The sequence below is a fragment of the Cyprinodon variegatus genome, unplaced genomic scaffold (assembly GCF_000732505.1).
Source record: "Cyprinodon variegatus isolate N-32 unplaced genomic scaffold, C_variegatus-1.0 Scaffold739, whole genome shotgun sequence".
NCBI lineage: Eukaryota > Metazoa > Chordata > Actinopteri > Cyprinodontiformes > Cyprinodontidae > Cyprinodon > Cyprinodon variegatus.
In genome coordinates this window covers 191,223-210,990 of record NW_015151192.1, presented here as the reverse complement: position 1 = coordinate 210,990, position 19,768 = coordinate 191,223, and the positions used below count along the sequence as shown (strand labels likewise).

Genomic DNA, 19,768 nt, shown 5'->3' with positions numbered 1-19,768 from the left:
AAAGGAGAAAAAAGATTCCAGTTTTAGAGTCTCTGAGGAATGTTCAAGTTTTAAGGCTAATGCTTAGAAAGTGTCCTTTATTGTCCTTTGTTAAATGCAGTCAAAACAGTGCCGTTTAATACGGTATTATGACGAAAAATGAATAATGTCTGCGGAATGCATTAAACTGTGATGAGGCTGAAGGAGAATGGGTTAGCTTAGCTGGCCCCAGGGTTTCTGGGCTGGGTGGGTCCAGCTGAAACAAAGAAAGGGTTAGCTCATGATGCGGCCTCTACAATGTGTCCGACGTGAGGGACACTGGGAGTTCATGATTCTAGCCAGTCCACTGTAGCAGTGTCTTCAGACCCAAGTTGGTTGTTAAGTCTGCTTTGTGAATTAGCATTCAATTACAACTCTTAAAATCATCAACAGTTGAATCAGTGCATAATGAAATAAAAAGAGGCAGCTTTGCAGGTTAATTGTCTAACTCATGGTAGCCCGGGACGTCTTCCTTTATCTAGGGTGGTTAGCTGGTAGCCATGGTGCTCATGTAGCAGAGGGACTCCTTTCAGTCTCCGTCTCAGGCAGGGCCAGTCATGGGTTGGCAGCTTTTAATGCCTCTTCAGCAAACAGTAGCTGGGTCCCACTGTTGATCTTTCAGCGGTCAACTCTGTTGGAATCGTGGGGAAAGATGGTCTCTATGATCAGTTCCTTCTGAGTCATAGGAAAGGTAGTCTGACTCGGTCCAGGAAGTACAGTCCTCTCCAGAGGGATTTTGGTCATTACTTAACGTAGCTTTAAAGTTAGAAGCCCTTGGTCTAGGCCATTCGCGGCCATGGTCCACTGGCAAAAGGAAGTTGAAGTTTGTTTTAACAACTCCACCAGAGGGGAGTTTTTACATCACTGACATCTCATCTCAACATACAAAAATCTCATGGCTTTTCAAAATCTCTGGTGTTTAACCCCATTGGATTTATTAATCTTTCACATGCTGGCAGTTCTGCAGAAGTGATCATGTTGAATTAACTTTTCTGATTGGTTAAAGCTTAGAATCAAGTTACAAAAGTAAAGATTTCTAAGCTGCAGCATTAGACACTAAACAACATTTAGTGTTTAATGCTGTTTAATGTTAGCAATTTGTTGTTAATGGTTAAGCTTAGGGTAAGGGTTAGGTCAAAGAAATTAATGTGAATGACCTAGAATGGGGACATTAAAACTTGTATGTGTATATTTACACATTAAAACACTTACAGATTATTAACAAGCATGGAAAACACGGCAAAAACAGCAGAGATAGAAATACAGGTAACACAAAGAAACAATGAGTTCAGCTAGACATGTTGGGATTTAGGCTGATACAGACATATAGCCTACATCTGCTGTAAACTGTAAGGTATTTCACCAAATGACATATCTTCAACACAGAAACTTGGTGTACTGTATGAGCTATCTTTCAGATATAAAGTGATCTACTGTATTTAGAAGCTTTTAAATAGAAAGCAATGACTGTGTAATCTTCAGAAAAATGAATTTTGGTTACAGTCAGTCTCAATCCAGAATGGAGTCGATTTAAAGCAAAACAGAAATACTTTAGGAGAACCCTTTTGATGAATTAAGTAGGACTGCATATGATTATTAATAATGACATGCCAAATCCTGTCATCGAAGCAATCTCCACAGTACTTTAAAGCCATTATAGTGAGCTGTATAGTTAATCTGTTTGGATATACATTTACACTCAGCAGTTGCACTCTCCTATCTGTATTAAAAACGTGTTATTTAAAATTCAACCAGGAGAGACTCACACTGAGAAAAGTGGCAATTAGATAATATTACATTTATTTAAACAGGTAACGCAATCATATTCAAATATTTCTATCTAAGAAAAACCAGCTGATTGTAAGGACTCATTGACTCTCTGTAATCCCTTGCACTAAGCATGCATGCAGCAACAGTGGAGAGGAAAAACTCCCTTTTAACAGGAAAAAACCTCCAGCACAATCAGGCCCAGTGTGAGCGGCCATCTGCCGAAGCCGACTAGGGTTCAAGGAGAACCCCTTAAAAATGTTGATATGAATAAAATGTTCTTTGGCGCCCGGTCCCTGGCAGAAGACTTTGATGCTGTGAATCAACATACACTTGGATTAGTAACCTAGAAAAGGATTAGACTTCCCCCCGGGGCCCAGACACTGATGGTGGAATAAGCCAGAGGATGAGTGGGACTGAGAATGAGGGAGAAGATGGGGCTGAGGTTTGTGAAAGTTTGCTTGCATGCAGGAGAGAGAGGGTGGGCCAGGAGCTACAGGTAAATGAAGGGGATCTTGAAAGATGATTGACTTCGGAGAAGCTGCCGCCCACGAGTTGATTGGCTGGAGGTGAACTAGGGACATCGCAGGTGGTTCAGTTGAAGCTGAAGTCTTCCAGTGGAATTTACACTTAAGCTTCATGACTCAAAACATCTTGAATTCTTTGTTACATTGATACTAATGCAGGTTAATGAACTGCTAATCCTTCTTATTCTGTACCTCATGGAGGTAACCTTAATTTCAATTATATCTGTACAGCCATGTCTGTATCAGGAAACAATATATTAAATAAATAATATTGAAACTTCTGCTAGGTTTGTTTTGTTAATAATAATACAGTGAAATAAGTGAAATCAAGGTTGTGATTTTACATTTAGCAGATGTTATATAACTGCACATGACTGAGTCCAAAGTCTGATCTCTAATATCATTGATTCATTTAGGAAAATGTTCAATCTTTTTGTTTTTTTACAAACCCACTTAGTATTGATTCCAAACTGAGATTAAGTCAGAACTTAATTCCCTGGAAATAGTCTTCCAGACTCCATAACCTCTTCATCGCCCTACAAAGACAAAAGAATGAGTCATGCACATTGTTCTTTGTGAAATGCAAGTGTTCTTTTTGCTTCCGCCGCTGACCTCTCTGTGTCCATTTCCCCCTCTCTGCTGTGTCACCATATGTGTACCAAAAATGGGAAAGAGCACCCGTGGCTTCCACCTCCAACCTGCCAAGGCGCAGAGCGGAGAGGAGCCAGAGCTGACTGAGGCACCGGGAACATTGGAGCAATGATTGCTCCATTTACGTCACCACTGAGTTTTGCTGGTAATGCTGAGCAATAGTGGCTGTTTTGGTCACTTTGTCAGGGTTCGGGCTGTTTCCTTTGAAAAAAACGTCCATGACTAATGACCTGATGGTGGAGGGGAAAAGAGAAGGAGTATTTTGGGAGCTTAAAGTAACAACTATGCACTAATATAATTCATTTCTTTAATTCTTCTGTAACATTTGTGTTTTTCAGATTGCATCCACCTTTTGTTTTCAGCACATTTCCACCATTTTTAGCGCATTTATCTGTTTGTTGTGAGTTTGAACCTGTCGACCACCATAGTAAGGTCAGTTAAGACATTTCACGGTTAAAATAAAACAAAAAATAAAACATGTGTATTATAATTTGTGTCAAACTCTGGGTCTTGGGGTGTAAAAGGTCCATGAGGGAATCCCAAAGCCTCTCCTCGATGACCCAGTTTAATGGTTCCAAAGGCATTGCCATCCATAAGGGATCCATAGTCCCTCCATTCTGGGTCTATCCTGGGGTCTCCTCTCGGTGCGATCTGGCATGATAGACCTAATAAGTGTGATCCAGTGGAAGCCTTCCCATCAGATGCCAAAGCCACCAAACAAACTAACTCCTGATATGGAAAAGCAGAGGCTCTACTTTGATCTCCCTCCAGAGGATAAATAATTAGAGCATAAAGCAGTAAAAAAAAAAAAGATATACTTCGGTCGAGGTGCCTTTGACATCTCAACCTTCAAAGATAAAGATGTGATGAAAATCAGATGGAAAAAGGACACAATATGTTTTTTTTACTCACTATTTATTGACTATAGTCACATGCATACTTGCTTACAGCTGATTTTAGTGTGCAATACACAGCTTCATTTTGTGTTATTGTTTAGATTATAGTAAACCAAATGCATTTAACCTCAAAGGCTGCCTTACCAAAACTCTATACATGTTTCATTTTGTCACAGTTTCAACACAGAAGAACATTTTCTTAAAAGCCAGAAGCCATAGATACACAAGGTATGGGTGTTTGGAGATTTTTACTGGTGTCTCATTAGCTGCTTTGTATCTGGTTTTATTGACGAGTGCAGTAATTTATCACTGAAAAGAGTCAAGTTTTACATTCTTCTATCCAGAGAGATTTTTTAATGCACAGATACCGGTTAAATAGAGAAGTGTGTATCTATGACTACTGCACGACAACACAACCATCGAGGAAACGGTTTGGAGGATATCGCTGATTCCAGGCGTCTGACTTCTCTGCTACGACATAAAACCTTTTTGTATTTTTAAAAAATAAGTTAACTCTCACCAAACTGTGTGGGAAATCCACGCTGGCTGTTTATGTGTGCCCCCCCCCCGTCTTGCTTTGATGGCACATTTGAAAAATCTTATTTCAGACTTGTAGGGAGAACACCAAGAACTCATCAACATACCGTATCATTCAGTCCTTAATCCAGATGTGATTGTATTCTTCATAGAGTGCAAATTCTGAGTAAGCCAACTATTGTGTTTATATACATCAAGAAAATAACTCATCCATAAAACCTGGCATAACCCAAAGCAAAGCGACACAATAGTTTTGTTCAACTAGCTTTAAAATAGCCTTACAAACTAAAGTAGTGTTTTACGAAAAAAACAATAAATTAACCTCAAATACATCTGCGCTTATCACCATTACTTCTGATGTAAAATCTAATATAAGGTTTTAGTTTCAAAAGCTCTTTTGTCTCTGCTTGGGATGATGTCACATCTGCGAAGAAAGAAAACCTTTTGAGCTGGCTTCTCTTCCACTCTGTCATCTGGCGCCTCACCTAAAATAACCCTAAAATAAAGCAAACGACTCACTGCAGCACTTCTGTTTTTTTTTTCAGGTAAAGTAAAAAGCACATCATAGAAACACTACTGTCCAATCAGTTCACACTGAGGATTAGTCAAAGCTATATTTAAAAGAGAGAGAAGAGATATTATACTATATATTAGCGTTGCAAGTCTCTTACACGTATGTATTTATAATTCACAAAGCCCGCACAGAAAGCATCGGCATTAACCAAGTGGGGGAGATGTCGTCAAGACGATGAACTGGATGTGCTTTAGCCTTGAAGCATTAATAGAAGACCACAGCAAACAGTCACTGACTGGACTATTCAGCTCTGAGTTCAGAATGAATAACAAAGGGGAAAAAAATTAAAGCAGGATAAGCTGACTAAATTATTTCTCTGGTTGAAGCAATGATATGTAGGCAGGATAATAACTTGAACAAGGCTGGTGATGCTTGAAATCCCACGTCAGTGTAATGATGGCTAGTTTACACAGTAGAGTGAACTCAATGGGAGAACCACACTATATAACAATCATAAAGGATTAATTAAGAATTACACCGACTTTTTGGAGCTTGGCTCCAAAGTTTTCCTCATTTCTTTGTCCACCTCTAATAAAAATAAAACTTTTTGTTTTGTCATAGCACAAGATTAAACAAAGGAATTAGTTGGATGACAGATAATAGCTTAAAAAACACAGTTGATTCTAATTAATAGAACTTAAAACATTGTTCTTATTACGCTGCAAAAACAATCTAAAAAATGAGAAAAAATTTCTTAAATTAAGTGTATTTACCATTAATTTGAGTAGGTAAATAAGATAATTTGCCAATGGAATTAGTATTTTTAGTCTTAAAATACGATTAGATAATATTCACTTGAAATAAGACAATGCAATTGTGTTTTCTTATTTTAAAAGTAAATTGGCTTGTTCCATTGGCAAAGTGTCTCAATTACCTCCTCAATTCAAGAAAAAATGCACTTATTGCAAGAAAAAATGACTTATTTAGATTTCAATTTTTTGCAGTGTAATGATGAAATTCCAAAATAAATACTAAATGTTTGCATTTTAAATATATAGATATATAAACAAAATCTTAAAGAGGTCGTATAACTTTTTTTCAGAGCTTTATATTAGCATAGGAAATCGCTGATAGGTGGATGAGTGATGTGGCTGTTAATCAGGGCCAAAACCTGAGGATCGATCCAAATAGTTTTAATTCTAGCTCCTACCTCCTGTTCATAGCTCCTATCCTTCACCTTTCATGGGGTCAACAGAAAGAACTCTATCCAGGGCAAGAAAGGAGCTCCAGACAGCCTTCAGCCTTACAGACACCATGATGTGGTGGATACAGACATATATGATGCTGATCAAATTGGGACTACAGCTTTCTGGAAAGGGAACTACCGGTACTGAAATCTGAAGTTACACAAATGTAGTGCACAGTGCTCTTTTCATAAAACCCAGAACATATGAAGGTGGGTATATTTGTACGTGTGACACAGAGAACACATTACGAAAACCTTTTTAATTTGACGAGGTCGGCTCTGCCTATACTGTCAGTCACACAAAGGATCTTGCGCAACTGTATAGCTGTTAGCAGTGGTTAGAAACTTCCTGCTTCCTCTGCCTGCACTATTCAGATAGCACTCATTAGGGCGTCCACTCACACACTTCTGCTATAGATTTTGTGTCTACCCTTATTAGAGGTATTAAGACTAAGCCTTAGTGTCATTTGTCTGAATTTGTGTGGCACTTAATAACTAGAAATATGTGTTTTTACTTGAAAAAAGTAGAACTTAAGACGTGATTCTTTTCAAGTGAATGTAGCACATAAAATTAGGTATGAATTTGTGGTTTTTGTTTAGCTAGATTACACAAAATGGGACACAACTATGACCACTAGATGGTAGCAAATCGTTTCCAATATAAATTAATATAAATTAACTATATAAAAGTGGTAGATACGCCACTTGCATGTAGTTGATAAAGAACTCTGCTAAAAAAGTATGATCTAGAAATTATTGTGGCAACTGTCTACAAAGTTAAAGTTCCTTGTTAACTTATAAGTATAATTTTAGAATAGTTCAATAGCATTAAGGGTTTATAAAAAAAACATAATAAGGATTTTTAATTATCTCGCTATTTATGATGAAGTAATTCAAAGATTTAAAAAGGGCATTTCAATGCATAACAATGGCTTTAAAGAAGTGAAATACTTTGAGTCTGAGGACTTGAAAGTATTATGAAGACTGTTAAAAGCTTTGTAACACTTTTGAGGGGAAGACACAGAGGTCCAGCAGCCACACTGGACAACGATGTTTAGCCCCTAAAAGGCAGTTCATAAAGATCTGTGCCATGTAACGGGAAGTTGGGAGAAAAGAAAGTGTAATTTTGAGGAAACATTTAGAAAAAATCTGAAAGCACTGAGTCAAAAAAAAAAACGTTAAAATTTGACCTACCTACGAATTGCTTATTTAGGTGTGGTTTTAAATGAACATTTTCATGGAATGTAAATCAACAGTGCAGCTAATGTTATTTCTTATGTTAAACATCCAACAGGAACATGTGCACAACTTCCCCTAAAGAGCGTTGGTGCGGATCCTTCAGTTGGACGTTGGTCAGTAGGACCAAACTCCCAAAAGTTTGCATTTATAACAAGAATGTGCACGTTTCCTAAACAGGCACAGTCATTTTCTAATAAACTATCATTTTCCCTGATTCTCCTGAATTGTTTTCACAAATTCTCCTGGAACATTTGGCAGATAAGTAAAAATTGCACTATCATTAATCTTTCTTGTGCTATACCATGTGTTCTGTAAACACAAAAGCCCTTACTAACAAGGGGCACTGCCTACATATTGCTGATAATTACCACTTTGAATGTGTGGGTGGGGAAATGTTTATGGGTTTGTTTTTTTTCACAGCTCGTGTTTGTGGTTAAAAATGAGCGGTAGGCTGCAGAGATGGAAGGTGTGTTTGTTGTGCCTCACACCACAGGTGGTCTGACACAAAAGCCTCTGGGCTCTAAAGTTCAAGAAGAGGCGTTGTGAGGGGCAACCATGCATGCTGAAAATATCAACCCGTTGCTCGGCCTTCCGCAAGCCGCAACCAGCAATTTGTGTAAACAAATGGTTCATCTATTTAACCTCTTAGTTACGATGCAAACCTTCAAATCTGGTCCCTTCATTACAAACTCAATGGAACATTTGTCTCCCTTAATGGTCTCTGTAAGCACTACCAGTCCAGCCTCCCATCTCATTTTTTTCTTCTTTCATTTTTTAGTCAGACCACTCGTTCTCATCCAACTCTGAGTCGTCATCGGATTCGCTGTACTCCACCGCGATGCGACGCGACAGGATGGTGGCCACGTCGTTGCCAACAGGCTCCCGCTTGGCCTCTTGCTCCCTCTGCTCCTGCACCTTCCTCAGCTGGATGCCTGTAAGGAGACAGGGATGGGAGGAGTAATGAGGCCTGGTGAAATCATTGTTTACCTGTAGTGTTTCTACTGATTAATCTTGATTTCTTTTCCTCCTCTAAACTTCCTTTCTATGACTCTTATTATGTAAACAGGCTCCTTTCCATAAACTGGATAGCTTCTTAATGAGACCTGATTTAACTCCAACTTAGCTCAGCCGCTATGTTAACGTGTATTTTTGTGAATATAAACATGCATGAATAAATGAAATTCAACTGTCTGATTGTGGTGGATCCTTCTACCTCAACCACAAAGTGTTAATATTTCTGAATGGTTTAACTTATTTTTTGAGGTTCTACAAGTACAGATCAGCTGGAGGTGGAAGCTAGGGACAAACCACTCTCCCAAAGAACTGAGGGGGTAATTTGATTTTTTTGACCATAGTTATTTTGTCACCTTAATATTCACTTATTATTTTAAATATGTTTTAGTTTTGTATGGATATTTTTGATTTATAGCTTTTCTATTATATTGCACACCCCTCATGTTGCAAGCTTAGGTTATTCTACCCTCATTTAAAGCAGCCTCTGTTTTTTATAGTAGTCAGTTTTTGGTTTGAGTTACTGTTCAGTTGACCTCAGTTGAGTTGGGCCCAAATCCATGTTATTTATTATTTAAGCTATTTTGTATGGCCTTTGAACCTTTGTTAATTATTTTTGACATTATTAAATGAAAGTTTTTTTTCAATTTTTTAACACCTTGTGTCCTTATTTCAGTTTGGTCCCGCACACTGATTAATCACGATAAGCTCAATCAAACCCCAAACAATATGGCTACCAAGATAACTTAATCCTCAATATCTTCTGATGAACATAGAAAGCACTTGCTTTTTTATCTTAACATTTCATTTTGATATTTGTTGGGTAGATTCTTATAGTATATCTCATATTGCAATATCATGACAATACGAGGGGCGTTCAATAAATAATGCCCCTGACACATTTCCAAATGTTTGATCCTGCTGAAATTTTGCATGTGAGGTTATTTAAATCTCTATAGATTAAGTAGCAAATTACAGCTCTGAACTATTTGTGGTTGCTGACTTACAGGTGTTTGAACTGAGTAAAGTCTGAAATGGAGGCTTTTGTAGGTGTGGAACGGTTCACAAAATCCACGGTTCGGTTCGGTTCACCATTTCGTGGTCACGGCTTTCGGTTCGGTTCGGTATATGTTTATTGTTACACCGAAAAATTAAAAAAATAATAAAAATGAATGAAAATGTTTTTTCTTTATGAAATTAATGAAAAAATCCAAAAAATTTAATGAATTGTAATTATTTTTAATGATTCGCGGAAACCATGGATAATTTCCGCATGTTTTGCTGCTTTGAATTTAATCATCTCGCGCATGCTCTCTACGATCTCCAAGGGACTCGGAGTGGAGCGGACGTGATCCACAGTGCAGGCTGTAGGCTTTGCTTTGTGCAGGCGGTCTGGAGCGCAGCGGGGCGGAGGGGAGTTGCTGACGGAGTATGTGGGATTTCAGGGTTAGCATGACATGTTGGTCATGTTGCTGTTAGCATAAATAAAACGTGTTGCACCATGCTTGCACACTGTTGCACTTTTATCCACAACTTTCTTTCCGCCGTCATCGTAGGTCACTCTAAATGGTTTTCAAAAACCGTTCCATCCCTAGGCTGTTGAGCCCGAGCAGTGATCCGTTTTTTTCTATTGGAAAGGACTCACACCATGGGATACTTTTGATGAAATTAAAGTGACTTATGGTGATGATGCCTGTTATATGACGTGGCAAAAGGTTTTACAAGGTTATATTATGGACCATTATCACTAGTTACTTTCATTTGATCAAATGCAAAAACACAGACTTGACTCAGTTTGAACAGCTGTAAATCAGAAACCACAATTAGTTCAGAGCTGTAATTTGTTATTTAATCTATAGAGATTTAAATAATTTCACATGCAAAATTTAAGGTTGATCAAACATCTGGAAGTGGGTCAGGGGTATTACTTATTCAACGCGTCTTGTATGTTATCCTGACCAGAGTATCTTGATGCGTATCGTATTGCATGCCTTGCCAAAACTCACTTTACTTGTTACACGTAAATTTGATCAGTTTTATTCAAGCTCCAATTTTGATATGATTTCAACTGATGTTTTTTCACTTAAATAAAGTAAAAACAATTTGATATTTTGAACCATGGATGCAGAAAAGCAAAATTTTTATTTGTTTTTATTCCACATTTTCCACTGGTAATCCAATCAAATAGGACTAATGTCCTAATTACTAAGGGAAAGACTTTTGTCTGATCCAATATTTAATTTTGGTCCAACTTGATGTATAGTTTTTTTACTAGCTTAATAACCTGAAAGGTCTCAGAGTTTTTATAATTGTGTCCATTGGATATTATAGACATTTCACTACAAGTATACCAAGTTGCCTACAGACTGCAGACATTTATATTCTTTAACCCTTTATAGGGCAAATTACCATTTTTGATACCTTGCATACCCCTTAAAAATGGAGTCCCCCCCTGCCCCTCAGTGAGGTCTAGAAACACAAGATCTACATCCAGCCATTCAGCAAAGATCCTGCTGCATGGCTGTACATCTTATTTTGGCATTTGACCAATTAGATGAACCCCTGAATGATATATTACCTACTATAAATTACGTTGAAAAAAAAAGTTAAGTCAACAAAAAAGGTAAAAAAGCTAATTGAAAAGCTAAAAAGTAATGTTAAACATTTAATAAGCTTAGTTAACAATTATATTGAGGTTTATAAACTAAAAAATGTAAGTGCCAGTATCAGCATTAATGCCTCTAAGGTTATGTTGGACCAAAAAAAAGTTTTTTAAATAAATTTCTTATACTTTTGTTATTTTTCTTAATATATTCGGGCAAGTTGGCGTTTCTTATTACATTGACATCAATATTTGCCATCAAAATATCCATATTTTTTTTTATGTTACAAAGGTAATAATAACACTATGGCTTAAAATGTTGATTTTTCAAAGTATTTCACTGAGTGCCCTATAAAGGGTTAACTTTGCTTATTGCGTTACAACACTGGCCACAACTTTAAAAATAAACAGCTAATGAGGTAATGTCATTGTGAAAGACAACGTGTAGGGATGTGAAACTATCACCTTTGAGCTGAAGTAGATATTTACACGGAAACCATTTGTTTTGGTTGATTTTTTTCATGGTGAGAGATTTTTAAGCTGAAGTGAAATTAATGGTTTCAATCCAGAAAAAAAACAAATTTTCACTTTGGTATATTGATTTTCACTTCTTTTGTGTGGCTTCTGTGTGGTTAGCTAACCCATTATAGGAAACCATAATGCTGTTATGAGGGCGAATCTTAAGATACCACAGGATATCCATGCTGCATTAAAATGTTCTTCTGTTCCCTGACAAACAAACAATCACCTAAACGCCTACAGTTAAGGTCAAAGTGAGATTTCTGTTTTTACTGCAGCTACTTTGTTTTAATGTTATTTTCTATTTGCTGATGCTCCCATGTTATTGGAGGTCAAGTGAAAAGAAAGCAGATGGTTTCATGTTTTATGATACAGGAAGTAATTACCATATTCTACCCAAAATACATAAAATATTGTCAATAATGACGTCAAAGATTTATGTAAAAGAATATCTTGAGTTTCTTCCACCTGAAATTATTGTTTAATTACTGAAATGTATGTTTCTATTTTTATCTCATTTTTAAAAATTTGCAGATAACTACATGTTTTGTAAATGTACATTATTTCAGATGTCAGTTAATCAGTAATTGAGTAGCATTTTTCCCAATTACTTTATTATTCTAAGTTGAGTAACTTCTTTAAAACCTACTTCTTACTTCTAATTGGGTAAAAGTATGTTGAAATAGTGCTACTCTTATTTGAGTAAAATTATTGGTTGCTCTCCTCTAACGATAACTATGTAAAATATCTGAAGATTGTTGACGCTCTTACCTCTACGTATGGCGGCCAGCAGGTCGGAGCGGGCGTCGCTCATTGGGATCATCCCCAGCATGGTGGACTTCCTTGTCGGTGCCGAATCCACGGCTGCTTGGCCAACGGCAGTGTGCGCCGGGGAAGGGTGAGCCTGGTGTCCCGCTGGGACTCCGGGGGGTGGGGGTGGAGGGGCGGCTGGGGGTGCGCCTGAAGGTGGGTGGGCGGGTGAGGGAACGTAGTTGGCCGGGGGAGGAGGAGGAGAGGGGGAGTAGTGGCAGGAGAGGGCAGAAGAGGTGGGGGGGACGGTGGAGGCGCCAGCGGACGTCGGAGCGGTGGCGGCGTCGAAGGCGGTCTGGGCGGAAGGGATGGTGGGTGGGGGTGGGGGAGGGGCCGGGGGAATGTAGTACTCTGGGATGGTGGAAGGCTGCCCACTAATGAGAGAGAGAGACATCTGGCTTAGTACTGATCAATTTCAGAAATAATGAATCAGATCTGAATTATTGATTTAATTTCTGGGTCATTTACAGAAACATCATAAGACATGATTGTGTTTCCCTGTATTTACAGTAAATACATGAGATGTAATCAGTCAGGACAGGTTCTAATGTCAGATATGAATGATAGTTAATGTTTTCCATTGGCAATTTAATCAACTAGGGCAGGCATCACTAAATTCGGTCCTCGAGGGCCGCTGTCCTGCAGGTTTTAGAGGTTTCCCTGCTCCAGCACAGCTGATTTACATTGATAGTTCATTAACAGGCTTTTGCTGAGCTGCAATCATCAGAATCAGCTCTACTAGCAGAGAAACCTCTAAAACCTTTAGGAAAGCGGCCATCGAGGAACAACATTGGTGATACCTGAATGCTAATGTACATCACCGTTAGGAGCACAGAACCAAACACGACAGGGAAAACAATTCTGTCTGTTTCCTTGCTCTACATGGACTGAAAGGGAAACCAAATATTGAGAGAATGAAAAGCTTTAATTCCTCACTGTTTCTTTAAACAAAGTGGATGGACAGATATTGAAATTAAATCAAAGAAATTATGACATCTTGTTAACAATGTGAGTGGCTCTATCACATAAGCAGGCCTACCCGTGCCCAGCTCGGTAGTCCTTGATCGACTGCTGCCTCGGGCCATTGACTGTTGGATCTCCTCCAGCCTGGACGCCATGTGCTGATGGGGTCCTGCCTAGTGAGGCGACATGTCGACCTGGAGGTCCGGCTCCCGCAGCTCCGGGGGGCTGGTTGGCAGGCCTCAGGACACGGTCAAGCGACTGTGTCTGGGGGGTGGCTAGGTGATCCCTGGCATGGTGGTCAGTGGGATGGGGGGCGCTCGGGGCCTGGGTAACCGGGTGGTTAGGACTTGCTGGGTAGGAATCGGACGCCATTGATCTATCGGATAAAAGTTTGGGAAAAAAGCAAGGTTGATTCACATGTTTCTAAAAGTGACATTAAAAGCTTACAATCAACAGAAAGATAACATTGGACATCAATGAGAGGGACACCAGTTGCCTGGATTCCATAATATTTGGTTTTAATACACTTTAAATATTTGTTTTTCTAAAGATTTCATACAGCTATCTGTTTTTCCTCCAACAAGTGATGGTTTATGTCTTACAGAAGTATAATAGTGCTTATTTCTGAGGGAAAAAAACCCAGACATTGGATCTTTATCTACAGTCTCCAGAAGAGGGCACTACAGAGCTTCAAACAGAAGGAGCAGGAAGTATTTGATGCCTCACAAATGTAATAATAATATCTATTAATCTCCCCCACATTTTCTTTAGCTAACTTCTGAAGGCTGTTGGTTACAATGGATTTCACTTACTGGACAACAGAGCAGAATATATATTCCTTTCTAGGACTTTATGAAAAATAGAAAGGATGTAACTTTAATATTATTATTATTATTATTACACTCTATTCCACTTTATAGACCAATTCTTTTGGACCAATACTCTTGTTGGTCTATTACATAAAATCCCACTAAAATAAATTAAAATGTGTGGCTGTAACTAGGGCGGAAATAATTAAATTTATTAATCGGATTAATTGATTAATGAAATAATCTTCAACTAATTTAGTAATAGATTAATCGTTAACTGGACGATAGAAACAAAAAACATGCCATGTAAAAAAAAAAAAAAAAAAGCAAAGAAAAATGTTGCATTTAATATAATTCTTCTGGCAATATGTTCTACCAGAGCTCCTCAAGTGGAAAACTTCTAGTTTCACCTGGTTTAATTCTCTAAAAATCTCCTAAAAACTCAATTTAAATGAACAATTAAACGTGTGGTTGCGTCTGGACACAACAAAGAAACAAAGACCTTAGAGGTCCTGCTGACTTGGTTTGGAGTGAGCTCACACTCGTGTGTATGTACCTGCTGTCTGGGGACAGGGATCCTTCAGAGGACATGCCGTGGTAAGGGGAGGGGGTGAGCCTGGCATCGGGTCTGAACTCTTTGTCGTAGGCGAGGACGTTCCATTCCTGACGCCTGTTACGAGCCTTACGCACCTGCAAGGGTGAAACAAGAGGGGAAGAATATGGACAATCTGTATAGTTATAACCTTATGGTTTTATTTTAAATGAATGGTGAGTTTTAATTCTTATGGTTGGAGACCGACATACATCTATTACTGTTTAATAAATGTTCTTCCATCTTCTCTCTTCAGAAGTTTGTCAGGTTCAAGAAATTATTAGGTTAATATTTTATTTTGATATTATATCAACCACATTAGTCTTGTTAAAGGCATCTTGTTTCAGATTTAAGGTTTTAATATCAGGAAGTGGTCTTTACCTGGTTCTAAATACACTAACATCGTGCCCAAATTGAGCTACATAAATTCAATAAGCTCAATACTTAGTAGAGAAAATTCAAGCTAAAAGGTTTATTAAATTAGCCACTCCAAAGAATTCAGCAGTTCATACAGACACTTTTAATCATTTTAATAACATTTTATATTTTTGCATTCTGGGCATTGTTTTATATTTTCTTGAGTCAAATACTGTATGTTTGTCAGACTTGCCTGTTACAGTGAAGCATTCAAGGATGCCTTAAATGCCATTTGTGTCACAAATTTGGCTTTTTATTAACAAAAATCTAGTATTGCTTCAATAACACATATACAATATACATATTTTGTGAAAGTCTTATAACATCACATCATGAGTGATATCATTCTCATATTTTAATTTGAGTAGTTTATAAACACATAGAGTGTGATGCACACAATAGGAGGCGCCATATTGGGGTGCCATTTTTGATCAGAGTAGCCAAAAGGGGACCAAATTGTCAGCCTTACATATCTTACCTATAACTGAAAACCTCTTGTCGGTGGGAGAGCAAAAAATGAGCAAAATCAGCACTTTATATTTCTGCCTTCTATTGCAATGTCAATCATCCGCACTCTTTGTCCAGTAAAAGGCAAGAGAAAAGAAACAAAAAAATAAAAAATAAAAAAGTAATAATTCGGATGAAAAGAAAGTCTACACCAGTGCAGTTTTTACCAGGTGGAGACACTTTATGAGTGAGCAGGGATTAAAAAGGGAAACGGATAATTCTGTTATATTTTGGGGGTGATGGCTGGTTTGATTGCTCCGTTCATTCACCTGTCTAACTCTGCCCTGTGTCTCATCACTGCTCATCTGATCCACCTGTTCCTGCTCCTATTTAGGCTACCTGTTTCCAACCATCAGTGCCATATTATTAGAGTTTTATAGCGTACCCTGTTGTGTTTTGACTGCCTGATCCTGACCTTTTTTTGTATTCTTACTTTTGAGCCTGCCTGCCCCTTTCTGATCTGTTAGCCTGTTCTGTCTTCGGACTCCTGTTGGATTCTTCTGTTGACTGAACCTGGATCTTCCTCTTGACTTCGCCCTGTGGATTATCCTGCCCTCCATTGTCTGTTCGGGTCTGATCTCCTGTCAGTTCTATGGCCTTCAATGCTTTCACGTCTGGGACTATCTGGCAGTGTCCGCTGTGTCTTTTCTGCTGACCGGCTGGACTCATCCTTGTTCTCTTGGCACGGACTGAGCTTTCAAACCAGGTTAGAGACTCATGCGTTCATAATCATCCTCCGTCAGACTATCGTGGTCACTAACCTGTGTTTCTCTTCTATAGATGTTCCTGTTATGTTCCTGCCCATACCGCAGATTCACAGCCCATCTTTAAATAAACGCCTTTAAGTTATTCCTCTGTCTGTCTTGCCTGAATTCTGGGTCCTTCTGTTCAGAGTCTTGACAGTTTCAGGCTTTAGGCTGGACAGGTAAGGTTATTCAATATAACGGTGAAGTTTAATTAGGCATTATATTTGAAACCAAGAACTAGACTGTGCCCCTGGCAGAGACAGCTAGTTTATTTATCCCACAATGGATAAACTCCGATGACACAGTTATCAGCTGCTGTTAGTTTTCACAGAAGTCAGACCAGCTAATAACCATGGGTTTTTTTCAAAGTCCTTATTTCAAAGAAATATTCTGTGTTTCATTGTTTATTCAGCTGATTTGACAAGGCTGATGGAGGTTGATGTGTTGGAAGCAAGGTCAGAAGAGGAGAATGTCCCTTCTCAGCTTCCGTAGTAGGTCTCACAAACTGGCAGGTAGGCACCAGTCTGTCGTTTGTGAATTATTCATTTCAACAGTAGGTGGACTTACATCGTACACACTGTCCACAGGGTAAAAGGGATCCTTGGTAATTTGTGTGCTGTCTGTTTCTACTGTTTTGAAAAGCTTTGGAAAATGTATTGGTATCAGCTTATTGACAAAAGGAGAAGTTTTGAGGAAAACTGCACCGAAAAGTGAGTGCAGAGGGTGGCAGTAATGAAAAACCAAAGGTTAATCAAGCAAAACCTGACAGAGAAGCCCTTATCTCCCCACCTGTGAAAATAATAAAACACGTAGGAGAGGACAGATCTGGAATGTCTTCTTCCTTTGAGCCCCTTTTAATAACAAAAAGTATTAAATATTTAACCTTTTTCAAGTAAAAACCAATAACATATAGATCCTAAATATTATGGGTGAGCCATACAAGAGATGGTCCACTACTTATAGCTGCAAAGCACATGACATCACCTCTTAACCCTACCATGGTAATCTATTTGTCTTACTCCAAAACCAGAACCTTTCATCCTGGTAAGTGTGGACAAGGAAATTTAAATGACTTGTGTTAACAATCCTGGGTAATGGTAGCCTCGTGAGACCATCCTGATCTTGCGAGCTTTCAAGATTTCACTCGCTAATCAGTCTGGAGACTCTCCGTTGAAGAAAATTTGTAGCCGATTACCAAACGAACGTCGAATCAGCGTTGGCTTTGAGGCGGGTTGAGGTGTTACGCAACGAGAAGCGCAACAGTTCAGTCTGAAGAACATGGCGGCTTCAGCCGATGAAACTAGCGTTAGCGTGGCTATCGAGCAAGTTTTATCGGAATTACACTGTAATTCCACTACTCTGGAGGCTTTTCTCAGAGGAAAAGATGTTTTTGATCTTCTCCCGACTGGTTTCGGCAAGAGTTTGATCTATCAATTGGCTCCTCTTCGTCGTCGCTCTGTTAGTACTTCATATGCTTCGTTGATCTGATTGGTTTATTTGGCCCGTCTATCACCAACATAGGCCAATCAGCTAACCAGTATTTTCGCCCTTTCCCAAAATTGCTTCAACAGAAGGTTTCCAGATGGATATGCAGAGCAAATCCATCTGTCGGAGTCAGGTTAGGGTAATGGCTTAAAGTCTCTGAAATGAAAAAGGGGCCAAAGACGCAGGTCCTGTGGACGCAAAATAAGGAAAGTCCTCTTGCCTGCACCAACATGCTTCAAAGTTTCTAATGTTTTTTGTTCTAATTTAATGTGTTTGTTTTTCAGATAATGCCATAAAATGTTGGTGCTGTCCTATATTTAGAAAAAAAAAACCATCTTTACTATTGTCTTACCTTCCTGGTATTTCTTTAACAGCTGTATGTTAACAGTTGGAATTGAGCATGGGTTTACAGTACTTTTCAATTGCTCTACTCAGTTACAGCTCAAACTGTACGAAGAAATCGAAGGGTTTGAAAGTTCACTGCTTACCATGCATGTTTTTACACTATATGGCCCAACCCTCTGATGCGATCTGCCTGCTCACACTGGACGTGCAAAAGCCACACATTGGACTCAGTGCCGAGAGATGGCGCTGAGTCTGGAAGGAAGAAGAAGAAGAATTTCCTTGTCTGCACATGTGCAGTGCTTGAGGTTCTGGTAAATCGGCTCGTAGAGCTGCTTCAACAGCAGGAATTGCCCGTGAACATTTTCTCCCGACCTTACAATTCCTGATCGAGAGGTGGTCGTGAAAAAATTATATTTGCCCCTTGTTACCTCTTGTATACTACAAGGCGCACAACGAGGCTGAAACTCCGCCGAAAAAAATTCTCCCACGACTGGAGAATCGGGCCGAAAAGGGTAAAAATTCGTACTGTGTTGCCCATCCTAATAGATAATGACCGGGTAAATTCTGTTGAGTGAGATCATGACTTTGAAAAGCAAAGTTAAGGGATGATTTTATAGTTCTAAAAGGAACGTTGTTACTGACCTTCTTGACCTCTCTGCTTGGGTCTTCCACCTGCCTCTGCTGCTCCTGTGGAGGACAAAATAACCAGACAAACAGCAGCAGAGAGAAACTCAGTCAAGGATTGTTTGCTTTTATCACATAGAAGGAAAGCAATCTGGATCCCTTTAACCATCTATTTCATCACACTTAGCCAAACACACATATACACAGACTGGACTACTCACTACCCAGAACACTACTGTACGACACGACTAACACACGGCGGACGACGGAGCCAAAAATGGGTGGTAACACAACAAATCAAACCAAAGCCAAACACAGGAGGTTAGAGAGAGGGCGGGGTGGTGAGATAACGTGATAGTATGCACACGCGCACACCCAGACGGGAACGGGCACGTGTGTGTGTGTTGGTTTTTTTTCTTCATACATGAATCATGACTTTGTTTTTAAATAGTCCTGTTCCTTTTGAGTTACTATGTGAGTGCTCTGTACCTGTGTGTAGACCTACTTCATTAGAGGTGATTGCATAATGTGTTTTAATGGAGTGTGAGGGCAGGAAGTGAAGGGCAGGAGGGGTGGGGTGGGGTGGGGGGATTAGGGGTCTGGGTCGCCTTACAGAGATGGACAGGGGGCTCCTGGGTGGGGCCTGTCGGGAGTGGGGCCTGTCAGGGTGGGCCGGACAGCCCTATGGAAACATGGGAGAAAGACAAGCTGGTGCATTAGACTGAGCAGAGGAAGAGGAAAGAGGAAAAGCATCTTCCAAGACCAGCCAGCTACAGATGACTACGAGAAAGGAAGGAGGCACTGAGGGAGTAAAGGAGACCAAGGTCTTTGGCAGCCCCCCGCAGTTTCTTCATTTAAACCTGCTTTTTTTTGTTGCTGTTTTTTTAATAAAGTAAAAGCTTCATGTGAGGTTCAAAAATGTTACATTGCAATGAGTACATCA

General features: G+C 39.2%; 1 protein-coding gene across 2 annotated transcripts in view; it reads right to left on the bottom strand.

The window, feature by feature from the left end:
* Nucleotides 1–5,864: 5,864 nt before the first annotated feature.
* LOC107097985 (wiskott-Aldrich syndrome protein family member 3-like) overlaps nucleotides 5,865–19,768 on the bottom strand; it is a 57,029-nt gene continuing 43,125 nt past the window's right edge. Inside the window, exons 6-11 of one of the 2 annotated variants that reach the window (XM_015395401.1) lie at nucleotides 19,439–19,507; nucleotides 18,844–18,888; nucleotides 14,666–14,799; nucleotides 13,377–13,676; nucleotides 12,299–12,711; nucleotides 5,865–8,327 (exon numbers count right to left, since the gene is read on the bottom strand). In XM_015395401.1, coding sequence (XP_015250887.1) covers nucleotides 8,170–8,327; nucleotides 12,299–12,711; nucleotides 13,377–13,676; nucleotides 14,666–14,799; nucleotides 18,844–18,888; nucleotides 19,439–19,507 — 1,119 coding nt within the window. In that variant the 3' untranslated portion in view covers nucleotides 5,865–8,169. The remainder of the gene's footprint in view (nucleotides 8,328–12,298; nucleotides 12,712–13,376; nucleotides 13,677–14,665; nucleotides 14,800–18,843; nucleotides 18,889–19,438; nucleotides 19,508–19,768) is intronic. The other variant, XM_015395402.1, reaches the window with a different exon arrangement.